At 36.5% G+C, this 21,884-nt stretch overlaps 2 protein-coding genes across 2 annotated transcripts; both read left to right on the top strand.

Moving 5' to 3' along the window:
- Positions 1-678: 678 nt before the first annotated feature.
- Positions 679-8,120, top strand: LOC122570755. The gene is made up of 4 exons (XM_043733561.1): positions 679-1,178; positions 5,749-5,841; positions 6,316-6,597; positions 6,814-8,120. Exons 1-4 carry the CDS (start codon positions 1,061-1,063, stop codon positions 7,116-7,118), a joined length of 798 nt encoding a protein of 265 aa, XP_043589496.1. The 5' UTR covers positions 679-1,060; the 3' UTR covers positions 7,119-8,120.
- Positions 8,121-8,270: 150 nt separating this feature from the next.
- Positions 8,271-20,638, top strand: LOC122570753 (MFS-type transporter SLC18B1-like). The gene is made up of 8 exons (XM_043733558.1): positions 8,271-9,140; positions 14,520-14,615; positions 15,733-16,023; positions 16,462-16,582; positions 16,666-16,889; positions 17,055-17,230; positions 17,569-17,737; positions 18,551-20,638. Exons 1-8 carry the CDS (start codon positions 9,030-9,032, stop codon positions 18,851-18,853), a joined length of 1,491 nt encoding a protein of 496 aa, XP_043589493.1. The 5' UTR covers positions 8,271-9,029; the 3' UTR covers positions 18,854-20,638.
- Positions 20,639-21,884: the final 1,246 nt, after the last annotated feature.

The following is a 21,884-nucleotide window of genomic DNA, read 5'->3' as shown; positions in this document are numbered from 1 at the left end:
CTGTCTGTTATGTTTCCTCGACACCATATTGCGTAACGTTAGACTCCTAAAAATTAAATGTCGTTTACAACAGTTAAATTCGATTAGAAAATTGCACGGTTTCGATAATTCTAATATAACGAGGGTTCTAGATCTACCTACGGTTTATCGAACCACATAAGCGTGTAATAATAGACTTGTGACAGAAATGTGTGACAGTAAATTGCAGACAAATTTCTTTCTTATTCACAGTATCGCAATAGCGTTGTTAATTGTACGACGGACGAATATTATGACTTTTTAAATAACGTGACAGGATAATTAATTTAAATTGGAAATATGTCATAGACATGGTATTCGTTGATATTCGGACGGTGTTAATTGTTACTTCAACCTATGAAACAATGCTGTAATTAATTCTATTTCATTAACGATATTTCGATTACCAAGCAGGTAAAATATTGTTTTACTTCGGGTGAGATATTCGTATGAGATGGAAATAAAAGGAACGCGAAAACACGGGAGCATCCGATGAATTATTCTTCAATTTTCATCAGAAACTTATTTTTCTGGTTACAAAATAAAAAGTATGAATTACACCTGTGAGAGATAAAAAGCAGAGCCGAATACGATGGCGTTTACAGTCGAACAGAAGTCAGAGTAGGGGAACCCTCGCATATAAGACAGAATACGAAGAGAACGCGTGTTTAGTTTACGAGAATCGATCCATTCAGCTACCACCTTGATCCCTCGCTTTCATTCACCATTTCTCTTTATACATCTCGTGTTTCTTTCAAAAAAAGATCAAAAGGTGCCCAAATTATCGAAAATTAAAACAAAGAAACAGATTAAAAGAACAGTGAATTGGTGTATCGAAACGGTTAATAAAACTTGCAAAGTGTATTCGTCGACAAATTAAAAAGAGACCATCGACTATTGGATATTTAAAATAGAATTTTTAAGTTGCACCTTAACGTTCGAAGTTGCTGGAAAAATTTAGAAATATTTCAAAACACGTACAACGTCCAGGACCGATTAAAAATCTTCCAGGGGACCTCGATAGAGGTCGAAGTTCTCCAGAATGTTGCAGCAGCGAGGGATACTCTGTGTGGTGATATTTGGACTGTTCTCTGGAGAACTCGTGTCCTCTGACAAGGAGCAAAACAATCCTGTGTCGAATGAGCCGAACTTCGAGATACGTAAGCCTCTTTAGTGCCTCTTTTACGCTACGGTGGAACTTTGTTTATGCAAACTCCATCTACCGAGGATGTACGCGAATTTAACGAAATCTTCGTTGAATCTTCTCGTTTGAATGTGCGTTCCTACGATATAAACGAAAGGTCATAAGTGCGTGCAGGATCAGTGAATTCCCATTGCATGAACTGCAATTCGAATAAGTAGAATTCTACCGCAATTTTGCGAGGCGCACGTGTCTCGATCGTTTTCCTATCAACTCTGTAAAGTAATCTGTTAACGAAATTCGTCCTTTGACATAATTTAACGGTGACAATCGATCGATAAAATAATTAATTGGCAACTAAAAATCGTAATAAGATTGACGTTTGAGAGTTAATGAAACTAATGTCGTTATGCAATCACTTTCCACGATATTACGATGACTCAAGATTTGATTCTTATTCAGACGAACGTTGGATAATAATCAGAGGGTGTTGGAAATTCCGGGATTCTATGATGACAAGCGTTATTTTCGATTAGCTGGCAGCTTCGTTTAACAAGAGCGTACGTAACTAGCGTAGAATGAAGTTAAATCGCGTCACGAACGAGTAATTATTACTCGTATTCTCCTTTTACGACCATTGAGCGTATCTACCTTTCTCTTTCCACGCGGACGGCAATTGTGGGAAACGATTATATCGCGAAAGCGTATTGCATCGCGCGCGTTTCCCTTTGTTATCAAATCCTTTCGTTTTCTCGAGGAATCGAGGCTTCTGTGCAACACTGTGACCGTGTCGGTTGTCCGATTATTTTCATTTCCTCTTGGATGTTTATTGGAGACAGCTTAAATGAGAGAATTTCGTTGTGAGAATTTAAAGCGAGATTGAAGAAACGCGTGGGTAGTATAGGTGTACGTGTGTGAAAATTATTACGTAAGTTAGTTCGAGAATAAAATTGAAGATTTTGATAAGATTTTTAAGGAAACTGAACAATTCTGACCAACTTTGGCGTGCGATTATTTATCTTCTCTATAGAAAATTCATTTTAAAACTGTAATTGAGGAACTGTAATTTTCACGTAGAATTTTGAACGAGTCCGTCGTTTATTGCTCCTCGAGGAAATTTCTTTTGAAAATCAAATCGAAGAATTGCGAGATCTGTTTTAAAATTTTAATCGATCGCGTATCGATTGTTCGATTATTTTCGTTTCTTCTCGAAGACTTGTCTTCACTGTGGTATTGGAGATTCTTATTGCGATAAGAAACATAAGACGAACGAATACCTACAAATTGAATCGGACATTTTTCTTGACATATTCCTGGCATGATACTTTCTCTTCCTACGTAGGTAGAGCACAAGGAAATTACGCATTAGTTGTGGAATGCTAGCGAATTTTCTAGTTGCGTCGTTACATCGAACGAAGGTCGGGCTTTCAAACTCGTTTCGAAAACCGCGGACGCTTCATCGTCGAATTCACCGCGCCAATTCACAGTACGCTGTTCAATGTATTCGCTCGAAAAACTGCTGGACTATTGCGGTGTTTCATTTGATTCTTTCGGGCAAACAGAAGCGCGTTATTCATAAAATGAACTGAGAGATCAATTCCGTTAACCATTTAATCCCACGAAACCACTCGACGATATTAAAATTCTTGTCGCAATTGTCTTCTTCGCAAAAATTTTAAAAGCTCCTCTTCATCCTAAACCGAACTCTGTCAAAAATTCGCACGAAACTGTCGAAAAGCTTCGGTCTCTACCCTCCAACCCCTCTCAAGGTCCTCAAGAATTACCCGTTGCTGTTAAACGCAACGTCGTCGTTCTACTTCGATAAGAATTACAATTTAAAATTCCTGGATCGTAGAGAGGTCAGTTGGACCGGCCAAGCGAACGTTTGAAAACGTCAAAGGTATTGTTGGTCAGCGCGTCCGACGTAATGGTAGCGAGCATGGCGTAACAGCTCTGGATGGCGTGGCGAAGGTTATGTCAGAGATTGCATAACGGGTCTGTGGATCGACGGTAATCGGCCGGAGAAAGTGGCGACGCGGTCGACGCTTACGTACAGCCGGTCTTACGATGGCGTATCCTCGACCAACCGCTTACACGCTCGTCTTCGCGCGAGTCCGACCCTTCCTGCGATTCCTCGAGAGTGAAAGCCTATACACGGAACCGGGACGGTGCATCGAACGGTCCAGATTGTTTCTTTGGTCGTGCACCTTGTATGGCATGTTGTCGATGAGCGTGGTTTTGAATATGATTGACGGTTTTGTTGATTTTCCCCGTTCGCCAAAAAGGTGACATTTGATCGTCTAGTTTTGCAGAGTTTCCTATGGCTCACATATACGTACGTATAAATATTTTGGATAGAGTATGAGTTTAGATCTGAGCGTTCTTAGTCGACGTAGCAAACAATTGTTGAAATATTAGATGTTCAATGTTCGTGATGAAATTCACAGGTACGACGCTAAGGCAAGGTGACAATTTATGGGAAGTTTTAGTATAAATTAATCTTGGTATTTATCGGTTATATTATTCAAAGGTAATTAATATATGCACATTGTATCACAGTTACTCCGGGCGCTAAGTATCCTACTATTGCATTCATGACGCTGTATATTAGGTTGTCCGGAAAGTTCCTTTCGTTTTATGAGAAAGTAACAGAGACACAAGGTTTTTTGTTTTATATTACTTCCTCGAATTACGTACGATCCATTTTGTTCTGTTGAGATAAACAGCGCGACATTTCACGGACTTGCTTTCACGTTTGTACGAAGGTGCACTGTTGTAAGAAACACGTTTGCGAAGGAAAGACACTTTTCGGACAACACACTTTTTGAAACACACACAAAGACACTTTTTGAACTATCAACATATTCAGTGTTATACCAGAGTGCATGGACTTTAGTACAAGTATGTTGATACATTCGCAAAGACTGAAACTGACTTATCTCTATTTACATTTAATTCCATTGCTTGAAACTGGTTAAAGCTTCAGATATTTCTTGAGGATGCGCGAACAATGTTGCGTCGGAAGTGACTTAAAGAACGTAACAGGATTAAAGTATCCCATGAAATTCCAAATGTTACAACATCGGGCCATTGCGCGTTATTCTCGACCGTTACAGCAATACGTCAAACGAATCTAACGCAAGAACCGATACGTTTGTGTTTAATGGCATAAATTTCTAGCCAATATAAAGCGTTTTATGATTTAACGATTATTCAACGAGTAAACGAACTGTTCTCGAGGCAAATGAGAATAAAAGTAAGGAAACTAGTAAATTTCAGTATAAACGTTAAGTCTATCAGCTCTTTGTATCCTTTTGTAACGTATAGCGTAAAAGAAAATGGAGAAAACCAAGCGTCGTAAATTTTATCCACTGATGTAACGTACAATCATTGTGATTGGTTCTCATTCGATGTTTTAAAGAATTTGTTGGCATAGACGCAGTTGCTACGTTAGAGGAAAATAAATCATGCCATGTATTCAAGCAAATTGTTCGATGACGAAACGAGGAAAAATTCCAACATAAAAAGACGTTTTTAAATGAAGTTATTATTATTTAACTCCTTATAATGCTGCGTATTAGGTTGTCTGAAAAGTTTCTTTCGTTTTATCAGGAAATAATCAAAATAAATAACGTTTTTTGTTTTATATTATTTCCTCGAATTACGTACGATCCATTTTGTTCTGTTGAGATAAACACCGCGACATTTCACAGACTTGTTTTCACGTTTGTACGAAGGTGCATCGTTGTAAAATACACGTTTGCGAAAGAAAGACACTCAACAAGCTAATAATTTCAAAGTTGTACATATTCAAGTACCTATATCTTATAAATTTTATCTCTTTGGTTAATATTGTTACGTCGTACTCTACCATCGCGTCGTTGCTTCGATATTAATGCGTAGAAATTGATATTCTACAAGTTCCGCATTACGCGTAGAAAATTTGCATTTATTTATCGATAAGAATCAATTTTAGGAGCTTTTCAGAAATTCTCTGAGCGTCGAATTGAATTGTATGTCAAGACCGATCGACCGTAGGTGCTTTGCATTTCTATGAGGAAAAGCACATGGTTGGCGTCATTTGTGAAATGAATAACGAAAAAGATAACAAAATCTGTACAAATTTTCAGGATAGACGCAAAATTGAAACGATGAAAAGTTTGGAATATATCTAATTCACGTACACTTGGTCGATTATCTTTTCCGCCAACGTGCATTTATGAAACAAACAGAAAGTCCTTCGAGCATTAAACAAAGAGCTTCGTAATTAAATTAAAAGCCTGAAAACGCAAAAGCCAAACTAAACGCTTTAAAAAGCATAGATAATGGTCAAATAATTATGAAATGCCTGATAACCGCTCAGTGAATAATTAACTAGTAAATTGACGCACTAGAAAAATTAAGTTCATTTACCGGGAAGATCGGAAGTGAGAGTGGTTGCATAAAGGTACCGGAAGTAGGAAGACACGCGATAACCTAACAACCGAAGTTAGGATCGCGTGACTGAAAATTTCACGGGTCTGCCGTCGTGTAAAGATAATTGTTCAATTTTCTGAATCTATTCTTCCAAAATTTTTCCTTTTCCACAGCCGAGTACATATTACCGTGCAGTAGGTCAGATCCGAAGTTAGACGTATGCTTTCAGAAAACTTTGAACCATCTGCAGCCGTATTTACTTAAGGGTAAGTAGAAGATTAAGTTTCAAGATTGAATTCTTTGTGCTGAATCGAAGCGAGTATTACCATTGCACATCGAAGTGAATCGACTCTTTGAAAAATTAAGAGTACGCTATCGAATTGCATTAGAGCGAACGTGTGTTGTGTAATAGATTTCTGAACATCGGTTTAATCGCTACGTATAATATTTTAGTATTTATATAACCTGTAATTAATAAGCGCATATAATTTGAAGTTCTTACATAAACCAGCGGTCTTTCCATCACTTTGAAAGCTTGCCTCGTTCGTGTCCTTATTCCCAAACATCTCTTCGTATACCGCTCCTACTAAAACGCTAATTGATCAGAAGCTCCGTTATACCTTTTTACACAGAACACGACAAACAGAATTGCGAATATAATATATACATAAAACGAAAGAGAGAGAGAGAGAGAAAGAGAGAGTTAATTACTTCCATTACACAGAATTCCACTTTCTTAGGTATTCCTGAATTGGATTTACCTCCGATCGAACCACTGATCATCCCGGAATTAGGAATGGAGAACGGCCAAGGAGCTGTTCGTATTAAAGCGCTGTTCTCTAATATCACCGTCATAGGAGCGGGGAATTATACACTTTCGAAAACACGAATCGACATACAGACATATAGGCTTGATCTTCATTTGGCATTTCCAAAGATCGAACTTGAAGGCCGCTACGAAGTGGTAGGAAACGTGCTGCTCTTCCCTATTCAAAGCCATGGAGAATTTTGGGCGCTTTTTGGTGAGTCGATTACGTTTCTAAAACTCTGCTCGAGAGTTTTCGAAAATTTTCTACGTAAGTTCTATTAAATACGCACACACACACCCACACACATATATATATCCCCGTAAAATATCCGTAAAATATTTTTTTCCCCCGTATACCCTTGGAGGACAAAGTTAGAAAAATCTCGTTCTTGGATAATCCTACAAAAATCCAGGGAAATGTGTTTTGCAGGCGACGTTCAAGCCATCGCTCGTGTCCAAGGAGCAGAGGTGATCCGCGATGGGATTCGTTACTTGGAAGTGGCACGAATGCTGATCGATTTCAGCTTGGGTCGAGCACGATTCCGCGTGGTCGATCAGTTAAACGGTGACAACGTGATCGGTCAGGCGATGAATCAGTTCCTGAACCAGAACGCGAAGGAAATCATCGAAGAAATGAGACCAGCCGCCAGTGCCAGCATCGCCAAACACTTTAAGAATTTCCTTGGCAAAGCCTTGACCAAGATCCCGTTAAAAGTTTGGCTTCGTGACACGTAGTTCCTTCAGATCGTTCCTTTCTATGAACGTTATCGAAGAAAGTCGCGCTTTTTCATTATTTTCGAGCGCGATTTGAACGTGGAACAGACGAACCGTGTTGCACGTGAAACAGAAGAATGATTGAAAGTCGAAAATGGATTTCGCTGGACTAAATTCGTATGTATCGTGCATTTCTGTGCATTTTATCGTCGATGGTAGGTAAAAGAAGATTAATGAAGAGAAATTTTTTGTAGGAATTATCGAGTTGTGAATACTGTTGTTGTTCGATTGGGGTTAGGGTGGAACTTTGATTGCTTGAACCGTAGTTGAAGGATAATTTATTCTAAACGTACTGTAGTGTATAGAATATAGAACAAATTTACAAGCCATCGTTATAATTTTGATTCGTTTATCTTGATCAGTTTAATATTCTCATTACTTTTTACTTTCCTTTATTTTTCTTTTCTTTTTTTTTTTTCAAAGTTTTAAGTATTTTTCGAGATACTTTCAAACTTTTACCGCTTTTTCGTAAGTTTTTAATTTTTCGTTCAAACAATCTTTGTTACACCGTATTACTTTCTGCTGCTTTTAACAAGAAAGTAAACTTATAGCGTAATATACTTATCGTTAATTTCAATATGCAATGATCTCTCGCTTAACTTTTGCGTTATCTTGTTTCCTGCTTTATAAAGAGAAAGGAAAATAAAAGAACTTTATCAGCGTGCTTGGATAAATAATTTATCAGGCGACTGACTAGGACATTCTAGATAAGTTGTCAAAGACGAGCCTCAAGATTTCAAGATAGTTAAATTTTCTGTGTACATTGTATGATAATAGCTGTTAATTTTCTGACAGTTTCTTGTTTACAAACGTATATTACGAAAATAAGTTGACGGTATTCGTCACGTCTTAGTTATACGGAAACATTTGTAAATCGTATATTTTCATCGTGACTGTCGCGTTTACGTTTATGGAACATATTATACTTGGTTTATATACACGTTAATACATCCTACGAACGAATCTTCTTATAGAGTTTCGATACACTAGCTAACCAGAATTTCCTTTCCATACGTTCCACAAATCGATTGAGAGGGTAATTTTTCATTGAACGACCAATCAAATTTTCTTTCCCGATACTTCACAAATCATCGTGAAACATAAACGTCTCCAAACTTCTTCTATAGGTTCGTACACCAACCAATCATATTCATTTTCCAAAGACAACAAGTACGCGTATCGTACTTCCTTTATCCGTACGTTTAACTAATATTTTGTTACAAAATATAATGAATCATCGTCGTCGTTGCTATATCAAAATAAATCATATTCCCTTGGAATTCTTGTAAATCTTCGATGAAAAGAAAGAAAAGCTAAAAAATGCCCTTATTGCGTGCACGAATGATCCCCGAAGAATCAGAGAAAAAAAGAAGAAAAATGCTTCATACGTCGACCAACGATCTATTAGCACGATCATGAAGCAATTTAAACAAGAAACGAAACGTAGAGGTTGTTTAATGTTGGCTGATAATGGAAATTAGAATCGTGGTAGGCTGGTAGGATGCGTATCGTTCGACCTCTGACCCTGCTTCGTTCTCCCTCTTTGTTTCTTCTGTTGCTTGCCAAAGATTGCCTTGTTGAAAAGTAACTGGTTCCTTGGATAGTCGAGTCACAAGCGTTTCGAGATCAAACCGGGAACGAACGTGTGCCGCTGTTACACGTTCGCGTACGCTCGTCGTTTGCAACGACAAATCGGTGATAAGGGTGAGCCGAACGATCAACGGTCAGTCGAAGACCGATCGATTCTGGTGTTGGTGGTTCCTGATGCAACGCGACGAAAACGATTTGTAACGCGCGAATAGTCGAGACAGAGGATCGTGAAAGCCGTTGGTGTTGTCCTTCGAAGGAAGTTGTTGGGAAAGGAGGGCCAAGATGATGGCTCAATTCACCAAGAGGCAATGGCTCACAGTGATTGTCATCAGCATCGCCGATTTCGCAAACGCGATCTGTGTATCGCTACAGGCGCCGTTCTATCCGCAGGAGGTGAGTAAAAAGACCGTAGGATATCGAGGGAATTTCTACTTTCGTTCGAGTGGAACATGCGTGAACACAAACGTTGACCATTGTAGTTTGGTATTGTCTGTAAACAATTTGCTTGGACGCCATTTTTAAGTAAATCACGCGCATTGGTGAGTCAAAGTCACCTTGTTGACCTTATTATTAGCGAACGAATTGAAAATAATTGTTCTTTCAAGTTAGTTATTAGTTTCTTCTTACAAAATGTTATTGCTAACCTTTCTCAATTTGTATCGTTATTGTTCATTGGTAGAACAAATAATAAAACATTGTAGCGTACAGTTATTGAAATTATATTTCGTTTACGAGGTTACTCGAGTTTGTACAAGATATCAAATTGCGATCAGTGAGTCCTAGCGAGATGCTATTTGTGGAAGGAAGAATGCTATGATAAATGAAAATTATCATTACAACGATAGAGTGTAAATTCGTTCAACTCGTCGAGGGGCAACCTAAAACTCGATGTTTCGCCGCTATCGAGTTTGTTTTATCAAACCGTGTCGACAGAAGCGTATCGGATACTGGAAAAACACATTTGAAAAAATGTGTCGAGAGAACGCTGAAAAGATGCCAACAAGGAAAAGAAGTTTTGCATACGTTGATAAGTCGTTTTGTGATCGAAAGAACGTTTTCCATAATAATCGCCGCTTATCGATCTGTCTGGCTAAGGGTTAAGTATCGATGCTCGAGTACGAGTTATCAATTTACGTGGTTCATTAAGAAACATAAGCGCGATCCACGCGTCGCTCGCTGAAAAATCTACAATAATTCAGCAAACAAGAATCACGTTGTCACGAAACATTCAGGGACATAGTGCAAAAAAATTGTTGTTTATGCAGAATTATTTTAAGTAGTTAATTAATCGCGTAAAGTAGAGGAATACGAGCTACGAGGATAGTCGTTCGGAATTCGCGATCCCGTTTATCCCGCGGTACAAAATTCAATGAAGAAATTATCCTGATAATACACGAAGTTTGTTCGATCCGATTCGAAACGTTTGAGGGAAATTAATCTCATTGTCAGTGGCAGGTTAACATAAATCGGGACGCAATTGCCAATTAATGCAGTACGCATGATCTGTCGAGTCATTAATTTAATCAATTGTGCTTGAAAAATGCGATGAAGGAATTCCAGTTTTTGGCATGTTCGATGTTTGTTCGATGAATTTTTATTATGATAATATTGTTTGCGCGTTTAAGCATCGTTTAATAAAATTGCAATTTCTATTGAAATAATTTTACACATACGATTCATGGAGATCGTACAGATTGTGTAATGTAGACGTAAAAATGTCTCGTTGTGGCGTCGTTTACGTCAGTCAGATTTGAAAGTTTATCGATACTGCAATTTGTTTTTTATTTTTTTAATATTTATAAATAAATCTGTAATCCTGCTCGAAAACAAGTAATCTTTCTTTCATAAGGAGGAACGATGGCTGAAGTGTCGTAAATTATATTACATTCTTCGTATGCTTGGTGAAAAAGATTGTAAGGGAAACATGCAAAACAACAAATTGCGTGGAATATAGCGGACGTGGAAGTTTCTCTTTCGCTACACGGAAATTGTAATGTTATCTAAATTATTGAAATTGTTTTTTGAGATCATTGGTCTATTAAAATTGTATCGTCGACAATTAAAATGTTGCAAAAAAAAAAAAATACTGTATTGTGCATTGTTAACATTTTGATACACCATATAATCCCGTAACTATTGAACTTAAATGGCTACGATTCTATTCGAAAATAATATTAATTAAGAAAGATTGAAATATCACGAATTATACAATTTTATAAACTTAAATACAAGAGCTTTCTTTTGTGTCCGAATATTAAGTTGAAGTACTTTAATCTAAGGTTTACGCTCCAAACATATTTGGCTTAACAAAATGAGACACTTTGATATTAAAAACAAAGAAATTCCGCCAATTCCACCAAAACAAAAAAATATTAAGAAAATCCTGATGAAATTGGCCACGATCATTACTATGGTTTACTTTTCCTAAATCCTTCCACGTATCTCGTCATTTTTTGTTTATATATTATAAAATTGAAGAAAATACAAATTTTTGATGTGAAAGTTCAAGAGACATGACGCGAATTAAAACGTTGCCTTTGATAATTACTGATAACATAAAATCTACGATTTATCGGTTAACTTGGTTGCTTCTTGGTTGAATATCATTCCAAGTATAGAACTAAATAATACAAATACAGTAATTCAACGGTTATAAAAAGGAATTAATTTTTGTTCTCTGTTTTCGATGATTCAAACTGAATAGCGGCAAATGTAATTTTTGAGAAAATAGAACAGCAACTTCCCAGTATGTAAATTGAAATGGATCGTCCAGTAAACGAATCGTGTAATGCACAAGTGTATCGCACCGTAATCTCAGAAATACAAAACGTAGATGCCTCGTCGGATGAACGTTTCAATCTCTTTAACTAGAGATGTTAATGACATTTTCTGATAATAAACTAATGTACGAACTTTTGTATTGCTCTTGATTTTCTGTTTAGAAATTTCCGTTTCACGCAAGTCGAACAAAGCTATCGTCTATTCTCATTTTCTTCTTTGAAATCAATGAATCACCTTTATACGTTTATATAACACTAATTAGAGGAAATAATTTCGAAGTGGCTTAAGAAATTTCGAAGATTGAAACGTTGAATCTGATATTAAGAAATTTCACAAGATTAAAACGTAGAAATTGTTTAAATTAAAATCCACATATCCATTAAAACCTTCGTAGGTGATGTAAGATAGTTTGAAGTAAACAAGATAGTTCAAAGTAACTGTAAAAAGGATTTTCGCGATGAAACACGCGAAGCTTACGTGTAAATGATAATTCTGGAACGATAATCGGTCGTGCCACAAATAAATTAGCCACGAGTTAGACGCTGCTAATTATGGAACACTGAAATAACAGTTTCGAGTACTTTTTCGATGATTCACATTTCAGACGGGGCGAGAGTTATCGATGACGCATACTCCTACACTAAGCGTTTTATGTACGATTCTAGATTGAAATTATCTAATGATGTTACGCGTCAAAGAATAGAGCAGAACGTTGCATTTCCTATCGAAACTATCCTAATTTGTTTTCTAATTGTATTTGTAGAAGAAGCAAATTTCTTTAACTAACTTTCTTTTCGCTCTTTCTTACATTTATAACTCTTCGTTTTCACATCTTAGGAACTGATTGAATCGTAAAAATTCGTTTATCGAGTAAAATCCTACTTTCATTTCATTACTTTAGTAAATATACTTGCTTATACGAAGATGCATCGTAAATTTCAGCATATTACAGTGATGTGACTTTTGGATATTTAAGGCAATGATTTACTTGTTCGTTTTTCCCGATTTCTAGTCTTGTATCGATCTCTCAACCACTTTTTCAGTCCTTTTTTGAACGATATTTACGAACTGAAAAATGATCTTAGATTGAATATTCCGATAACTATCACAAATACGGTAGAAAAAGTAATTTATAAATATTAAAAGGAAAATTGTGTGTAACCTTTTTTGATTAAATAATTTGTAGGCTAAAAATATATAACATATATCTTCCTGCTACGTATCTTTGTAATTATGCCATCCTCTCTAAGTAAGAATCACTTCTTTTTGTTATCTCTTGTTATTGTTAGAGTTCTATTTTAGAATACACCGCACTCATAATGAAGGGAGATAATTCATGTTTTGATCTCTATTCCAGATTTTCAGGAAGTCTTCATTATAGTATTACACATATGTGCGCATAATCCCACTGCACGTGTACTAAACACTTTAATTAGAATACAATCGTATGTACACAACACAGCACGTGCGCATTCTAATTATCTCTTGCGAAGATATTAGAGAAATATGAATGGTAATTTAGATACAAGGAAGTAACTAACAACGAGCCTCGTTTTAATGACGATCAAAACATAGATACAAACGAACAGAAGTTAATTCTGTCTCTGTTGCTGAAGATGTTTCGCACGTTTATAGGAATTTTATTAAAAGAGAAAATAAAATAACGTTTTGCAAGTGCGCAAGTTGCCTTGAGGATAAAGTTAAAGAATAGGGAGAAGTAAATTTATGAAATGGGCAAATAACATTGAAATAGAAAAGTATCTATTTATAGATGTAATTTTCAATTTATAAAAGCAATATCCTTTTCACAATTTCCTGTCTACGTTTCTAAATCAAACCAAGGATTTAATCGCGTTATTTACTCCTGTAACACGAAATACATGATTCTTGTCGATCAACGAGTTCTTTCATTATTAGAACCTCCTATCTATCACAACGATTAACACTCTGCAAACGAGGATTTCACGAATGAAAGAGAAACAGGGCAACGTACACACGTTTAAAAATGAACTTTGATCATTTTCATCGACTGATTCACCGTTTTTGCGTTTTAGTAGGTATAATTTGTCTGCGGCAGACAAGACACCGTGTAATATGATTACATGCGTATAACAGACGATTGATTATTCGTCGAAATGGAGCGCAAACATTCGACTAAAAGTCGAGCATGAATTTTCATCAGCTTTCATAACCATAGCAAAATTCTTCTCCGAAGTTTCATCGAATACTGTTCTTTATCTCATTCTGATTAAGTTAATAGCTACATTGTCTAGAGTACAAATTTCTTTAAGCTAATCATCCAATTTAAATATATTTATGTACTTACATGTACTCTAAATTTGTTAATCTTAACTTTGAAGCATAAAGATTATATGTTTTTTCTGAATATTTTATCAAGCTATATTTAGGTAAAGATGATTTTGATCCGAGATGATGTCGAAAAAGTGTAACGCAAAATCGTACACGTTATGTATATAAATAACATTGAAATGTTATGTACATACAACACTTTCAGATTTATTAGAATAATTTAGAATTGATTATTTTTCGAGGAACTTGGAAGCTTTTCCTGGCATTCAACCGTCTCAAAATTTTTAAGTCTTCGTATAATTCGTAATTTTCATGTTCTATCTGCATGAAAAATATAGAATTTCTTGTAAAAGTTATTATTTCCATCCAAGCATCAGCAACAACGAGCATACTGTTAAAAACCCAATGGCAGAGGATTTCCTTGCTTTCTGAAATCGTTTCCTATCCACGTTTGTGATTCTCTGCTGCTGTGAAGTGTCTAAAGTTTATCGGCATTTATCATGGCCAGCGTTAATTGCAGTCGAACGCGTGATAATGCGACGAAATGCGTAGTAATAACACGGAATCGTTTAACATTTCGTATTCCTTCGCGTAAAGTCAAAAATTTGTATGAAAAATTGCACGCGTTTATTATACATTGATCGATTGTAATTGATCGTTTTCTTATCTGCTTGTTTGCAGGCCGAGAAAAAAGGAGCATCTCCGTCAGAATATGGATTGGTCTTTGGAATTTTCGAGTTCATCGTCTTTATCATCAGTCCCGTTTATGGACAATACGTGAGTAAAATAATTATTATACCATAATCTTTTATTGATCCTTGGATAATATTTATAACAGTTAATTATTATACACCAACATATATAAAAAATTATATTTAGAATTTTAGAATTTACTCGTCAAATATATTACTTTCTTTATGATGAAATCTTCTTCGTTTAGTTGGTAACAGAAAGTTTAGTCAAATTTTTGAGAATTTTTGAGAAATTTTACACTGATTTCATTTTTGCTATGACAAAGAGAAAGAAACTATATACCTATAGTTGAGAAAGCATATTTAAAATGTATATGTGTATAAGAGAGACGTTGCTTCAAAAAATTGACAAGGATTGGAAGAAGAACAATTCCATGAACAATTCTGTTTCCTTCAAATCCTAAAGTCTTAAAGATGTAGGAAAATACGAGACCCTAAACGACGACAGCTTCGTTTACTTAGCTGTCGGAGATTGCCTACTTTTAGGCGGTCACTTTTATCAGCGTTGTTTTTTCCCTTTAATCTGACGAAATACCCGAGCGACCACGTTCGTGGGTCTAAATAAAGCTATTAAATTAAAATGAACGAAGGAAAGAAACAAAAAATTAATCAGTCTAAAATTAATCAATCGTTTAATCTGTACACACAGCTGTAAATTGTCCTTCCTTCTTATCGTATTTACGGAGAAAAAGTCCCTTTTTCAATAAAAGGGTATCTTTATCGGTAAGAAAGAAGAGAATAACGTGATCAAAAGGTCTGAACGATAAAATATCGCCTGTGAGCTATCAAAACACTTCCACCATAGCTACTCGTATTTCTACTCATAACAAATCTATTTTTCGCTTTGAACTATGCTTGGTTCAGTGTTGAAACCAGAGAAACGCGCAACTACTGATTTATAATTTGTTTTGACGAGCAAGAAAATCAAATTTTAGAATTCTAAATGTAGAGATATAATTTTAGTCTTTTATTTTCTATTCATCAGGCTTTCTATTTTTACGATTTAAAAGGAAGTTAGAGGAAATGGATTTTACTTACATTACCTGCATACTAGAATATTTGTCTAACTTTTTATCTATTTTTATCTACTTTTCTCCAAGTACTTCAACGTTGATTGCATTCACTGCCATTCACGTGCTTAGTTACATCGAATCGGACCAAAACTGTTGTTCAACGGCGGCATCCTGACGACAGGAACCTGCGCCATCTTCTTCGGTCTGCTGGACAAGGTGAACGGCCATTATCCCTTTATAGCCCTTTCGTTCGTGATTAGAATCGTCGAGGCTATAGGAAATGCGGCATTTCTCACCGCCAGCTTCGCCATTATCGCCAAGGAATTCCCGGATAACGTCGCTACCACCTTTGCCAGCTTGGAGACATTTTTTGGCCTGGGTCTCATTGTTGGGCCAACTGTTGGCGGTGCCCTTTATCAGGTAAACCAATGCGCTTCCAAATATTTTTGTGTCGATCTACTGTTTTTCTTGAAACCCATTAAGGGTAGTACGTTGTGAATTATTCGAAGATGTTTGATCCTTTTTCCTCGGAATGATCAAGGTGAAGACCTTGGGTTAATGGCCTTGACTAAAATCTGGCGGTTCTAACTTAAAATAATGAGCCTTTCACGATTTACTCGGAGAAAAAAGTGGACGATACAGAACTTGTTTGTATGTTAGGATGTTAGACACTCTCTGTTTCGATATTTAGTTTGTTCTTTTAACGAATGAGTATCATTGTAACGACTAATTGAATATCAGAATTTAAAAAAGATTTAATAAATTTAATAGAATACACATGGATTATTAAATTGGATAATTAAAAATCGATATATGAATAAAGGGTATGCAATGTTTTTGTCAATATTTTCAATACAGGTCGGTGGATATACGACGCCATTTGTTGTCTTAGGATCAGCCCTCTTTACCACTGCAGTTATGACCATTTTTATCCTACCGGTTCACTCTAACAGCAGCGAAGCAACTCACAGTACAGTAGGTAAGGTTTCAACAATTAATTATTATACAAGAGAAAATAGCAGAGATACGGATAAATATTGTGAATTTAAAATATTTTTACAGGCGTGACGAAGGCGTTGAGAATTCCAGGCGTACTGATCGCCACATCATCCATAATCGCGACCAGCATGAGCATAGGATTTTTGCAAGCTACCCTTGAGCCACATTTAAGGCAATTTAACTTGAGCCCTATCGTTCTGGGCTTAATGTTTGTTATTAATGGTGGCACATATGCCATTACCGCTCCTGCGTGGGGCTGGCTCTGCGATAAGCACTCACATCCAAAAGTAACTATCGAAATGTTGCACTAATTATTCATTAACCACCATACTAATACTACTCGATCTTCACTCATTTAAATTCCTCGTATTTAACGATTGTCTACATCAACTTATCTCCTTCGTAGTTTTCAATCCTATGTGATTTAATTTCAATTTGAATTAAATTTTCAGGTGGCCACCGTAGCTGGATGTATTCTCGTGGTCGTAGGATTCTGTTTAGTAGGTCCAGCACCTTTCATACCGTGCTCGACTACGCTTTGGATGACAATTTGTGGTCTGGTAATTCACGGTTTAGGCATGGCTGCACAGCTGGTTGCCAGTTTCACGGATGCATTGAGGACATCGATGTACGTTAACATAACAAATTATTAATTGTCTATTTTTAATAATGGACATTGACCCTACATAGCTGAACTCTTTCTTGCGCGTGAAGAACCGCAATTAAAGTTCTGCGTTTAGAATTTTAGAGTACGCAAATTTAAAAATGTAAACTCAAGTGCTTGTAACTTTGAGATTGAAAAGGGAATTGTGAAAAATAAAGTGAGATTAGTAAAGGTGTTAGAATTAACAAATTGGTAATGAATTACGTGTATTAAGATTTGTAGTTCAAGTTTATAGCACTGAACAGAAATTATAACTACTTTATTGTGACTTGATTATTGAAAATGATGTTTGTAATGTTTAGACAATACGGATTTTCAAATAATCTGGAGACCTACGGCCTAATCAGCGGACTATGGACCAGCACGTTTGCTCTTGGAGCATTTATTGGTCCGAGCGTAGCAGGAATTTTATTGGACAATATTGGATTTCGAAATGCTACTATGTTCATCGTGTTTCTTCACATGCTTGTGGTAAGATATCGTTTCTCTAATGGCAACGATTAAATTTAAATCCTTCCTCTCTAGCGATGAAAATTAAATTTAAAACTTCCCTTGCCCGTAGCAACAAAAATTAACTTTGTAGCTTCTTAATCATTTGCTAACGATCTCTCAAAGCTGAATTTTAATATCAATATTTGAGATCCTTGCGAAAAAAAAGTTCCAAATTGATCAAAATAATCGCACCAATCAAATTCCCATCAAATTCAACACTTAACGACACGTTCCAAGAAATTCTAAAGACACCCGACTGTTATACACTCGGGCCTTCATTACGATGTTGCGAACACAGAGCAGATTTCTGAGAAATAGGTCCCAGATGAAAAAGATAAAAATTGCGCGGCCTTGCCAGCCGGAATTACACTCTAAAAGGAGGAATGTGAACGAAAGTCGTAGAAAACGATTTCACTAGGTAGGATGATTTAGAATGACGCATCATTTGAGAGAGTGTGCGTGTCTTTTCCCAAAGCGAACACATCTTAAAGATTTAAAGGCCAATTTCATTCTCTTGAAAATAAAAATATACGTATCTTAATACATCAGGCATGTCTTAATTAGCAATCGTAATCCTTACAGATTAAATATACAATTATATTCTGGAATATTTTTAACGTGTTCTCATCACTGTCTTATTCAAAATGTTCCTTCTTTACATTCGAAGGCAGAGATCAAAGGTTTTATTTAACTATTACAAAAGATGGTCGCGATTCGAGGAAGGAAAGAAAACACTGCCTTACAACGATCTTTAGATCGATTCTGAATAAAAATTCTCGGGTTATCTTTCAGGGCGTGATGGCGGCAGTGTTCTTGAGCGTCTGCACACAAAACCATAAACCATACACAGAGATCAGCGCGACGGAAAACTTAAGGATACCGTTGACGGACAGCGAGCGCTCGCGGAGCGGGAGTCATCGTCATGTTCGCGGTCAGGGCGTGCCGATCGATAGGCCCAACGGCATGAACTCCCTGATCGTGTGCAACAGTTATTCGAACAGAGCCGGTGCTTGGTCCCGAGCATCGTACAGCGGCCGTTATTCCCATAGTTATGGTTCGATCGAGACGAAAAGGTATCTGGAGTTGACCACGTGATGGCTGCAGCCATTCAATGACACACGGACAGGAAAATCTCGGACAGGGTCGTGCCCGGTAGTATTCTCAAGCTTCGTGAGCCTAACTCAACGTTTGGGAAAGCCTCTTCGGTCGTATTTACGAGGGTCGAAAGATTTATGGCGGGGTACGTTTTGATTCTTTCGTTGAGTAACAGATAGTAACCTATGAGTAGAAATGATTTAAAAAAAACGCAAGGTTATCGATGCCGAGGAACAAAATTATTGAAAAATGTTTGAATCGAAATAATTTTAATAATCGAAATAATTTTATACGTTATCAGTCGAAACTTTGGAACTGATATGAGTTTTGCTATTTTAGAAAATATTTTGTTAAAAATCGTACGCGGTACGAATGGGTTCGCGTGTGAAATATAATTCTTATTTATTTAACTTGTGTTTATATGATAAATACGTTGAATAGAATTAACTTGCTTAGTAAAAACTTTTTACTTTGTTTTTTAGATTATTAGGTTATTTTAGATTAGATTAGATTATCGAGTAATCTAAAAGAATTTATCTTCACAACGAAAGAGTCAAAAACATTTTTATCGAAGGATCGAATTTAGGATGTGTTGTTTCTTTATGAAAAAGTAAAGAAAAAGGAAAAATAAACGCGCTTCTGTCTTCTGTCACTCGTCTCCAATTGAAGAAATGGCAGATTCGAAGGGATACGAGGGTTACTAAGGACACAGATTTATGCCTCAGACGTCTCAAACAGTATTCTCAGGATGCAGATGCAGGACACATTTCTACGCTTCAAGCGTCAAGTGTAATCGATCGAGAACAGCTATTTTTAACGGACGAAAAATTTTGAAAGGAAGTGAAATCACTTATATTTCACTGATGAATAAATCAATAGATTAGAAAATAATTATTTTCCTAACAAAGAATTTCATTTTTATCATCGTTAATGGACTTTTACTTGCAGTTAATAAGAGGCACGACCCTAAAACGGAAATCAAACAAAATCTTTTTGATAAAGAACAGGTTAATATCAACGAAAGTTTGTTCCTATCGAATTTTCATTGCATTAAAACCACCAAAGACAAATTACGAAAGGATTGTACTTATATACACTCGCGCATAATTTTAATTGTTATTAATGTACTTCGTCGATGATATCTTTTCGGTTATGTTATCATAGAATAATTATATTTCAACATATCTTTCATAAAAACAACATTTTTATTTAATATTCTCTGGTATCGTTGTCATTGATGAATCTTCTACTTAACATAAAACGTTGAGTTTCATAAAAAGTAGCCGTTCACGCAACTCGAGTCGTGACTTACATCCAACATAGATTTTCACTCTCGATCGCGAGTAACGCGTCGCGTTTTCTACATACCCTTAAAATTCCAAGGCATTTGCGCATTCGCGACACACCCACGCACGTATGTGAATTCTTTTGGAACAATAGCGATCCTGGTCTGACGCCGCTTGCGCGACGCTGCGTGCACGTGCATGTGCAACGACACCCATGGAAATCGATAGTTTCTCTGTCGATGATTCACCTCACCAGCACTGGTCATCCAGAGTTCCAAGTAAAACTAGTTCCCTGTTCTCATCTCATTTTACTTTTACAACTAAATTGAAAACTTATTACAAGATATAGGTGATGCTTTACAAAACGGTATTGTTACGCAATCAGTTACATTAAATGGCGTTTCCTTGCTATCGAATATATTTATAAAAGTCAAACTATTTTGTATTTCATTCTGTTGAATAATATACTCTCGGTACAGTGATACATTTCCAAGTATAACTTTATAGCCAGTTCTACATTTTTAAACCACTTGCATAATGATGTTACCTCGCTCAATGACTACCAACCTTTGATGTATATCTACATGTTGTTACATATCTATGGTATACAGATATTTTCTTTTTTATTTGCTAGAATTTTACAATCAATTCTCATTGAGAATTATAAGTAAATTATTCTGGCGTGATACTATAACTTGGATAATAAGAGTTTATAGTATGTTTGATTCTAGTTGAATCTAATGCTTCAATCCAATGGGTATTTTCTTTTTAGTCTGCGGATCTGATCCGTCGTGTCAAGTAATTGGCTAACTAATGGGTTTTCGTGGTTGTTAACTCTTATGTTATATCTGTTACTGAATTTGGATATTTCTTCTTTCACTGTGGGTATCTTAATGGTATACAGATGATTGCAATTAAATCGACACGACGAAAAGCTAATAATAGAAATCGATATTAATTTTCTCAAAAACGCCCAAGACTAATTTTCTTCTTCTAATCTAATCGCGAAAACGTCACATTGACAGCTTTGATAGCTTTGTTTTAAGACGCGACAGTAAGTATCGACAAGATACATACAATTCTCGATCAACAGTAATTTTATCCAATGTTCAAAGTCTACTGTACTGGATCCACTCTGGTATTATCGAAGCGTGTGCACCGGTAGTTTCTGATTTAAGACGACAGCGAACGCGTCGCGTCCCGCTACTTCCGGTTCGACGTCCGATAACTCGATCGTAAATTTCGCCAGCGAGTCACCCCCGCGCGAATTCGCAGCTCGTAAAGCAACACGTACGCGCTTATAATCGTGACTGTATTCCCTGCTATGTATTCCACTCGGTTCTGTTTCGTTCTCTTCTATTCGACGGTGTGCATCGACTCGCCCGGAAATTACTCTGTTCTCCGCGTGACGCGGCGTTTCTCCCGAGGCACGTGCGAATTTATTCCGCCATTAAATATTGCAGACGCTCGTTGAATCGTGTGTCACGATTCTGTTGCCGATCTGTCACCGAGTTCAATCAAAGTTTAGTCCAGTAAACTACTCTACCACGTTAGGAGATAAACGTGGAAGTAATAAATATGCAAGTGATAAACGATCAACGCTGAGAGATTGATAAGAGGAGAAAGGAATGTCAAAGAAAACGGTAGATACAAATTAGAAAAGACAAATTAACAGACGCAAACAGAAGGAGGGTTTGAAGGCGATGGACGCTGCACGAGGCGATCGTAATTATTTTTTCAACACA

Source organism: Bombus pyrosoma, linkage group LG9, assembly GCF_014825855.1.
Source record: "Bombus pyrosoma isolate SC7728 linkage group LG9, ASM1482585v1, whole genome shotgun sequence".
Lineage (NCBI taxonomy): Eukaryota > Metazoa > Arthropoda > Insecta > Hymenoptera > Apidae > Bombus > Bombus pyrosoma.
Note: the sequence above shows the minus strand (reverse complement) of the source record. Positions and strands in the feature narration are given on the sequence as shown.

Bases quoted from the DNA above. Each gene is read 5' to 3' on its own strand.
- LOC122570755 (XM_043733561.1), top strand. From the start codon at position 1,061: ATGTTGCAGCAGCGAGGGATACTCTGTGTGGTGATATTTGGACTGTTC. The intron at 1,179-5,748 runs GTAAGCCTCTTT...CCTTTTCCACAG, and splicing joins TGAGCCGAACTTCGAGATAC to CCGAGTACATATTACCGTGC. The intron at 5,842-6,315 runs GTAAGTAGAAGA...CCACTTTCTTAG, and splicing joins GCAGCCGTATTTACTTAAGG to GTATTCCTGAATTGGATTTA.
- LOC122570753 (XM_043733558.1), top strand. From the start codon at position 9,030: ATGATGGCTCAATTCACCAAGAGGCAATGGCTCACAGTGATTGTCATC. The intron at 9,141-14,519 runs GTGAGTAAAAAG...GCTTGTTTGCAG, and splicing joins CGCCGTTCTATCCGCAGGAG to GCCGAGAAAAAAGGAGCATC. The intron at 16,890-17,054 runs GTAACTATCGAA...TTAAATTTTCAG, and splicing joins ATAAGCACTCACATCCAAAA to GTGGCCACCGTAGCTGGATG.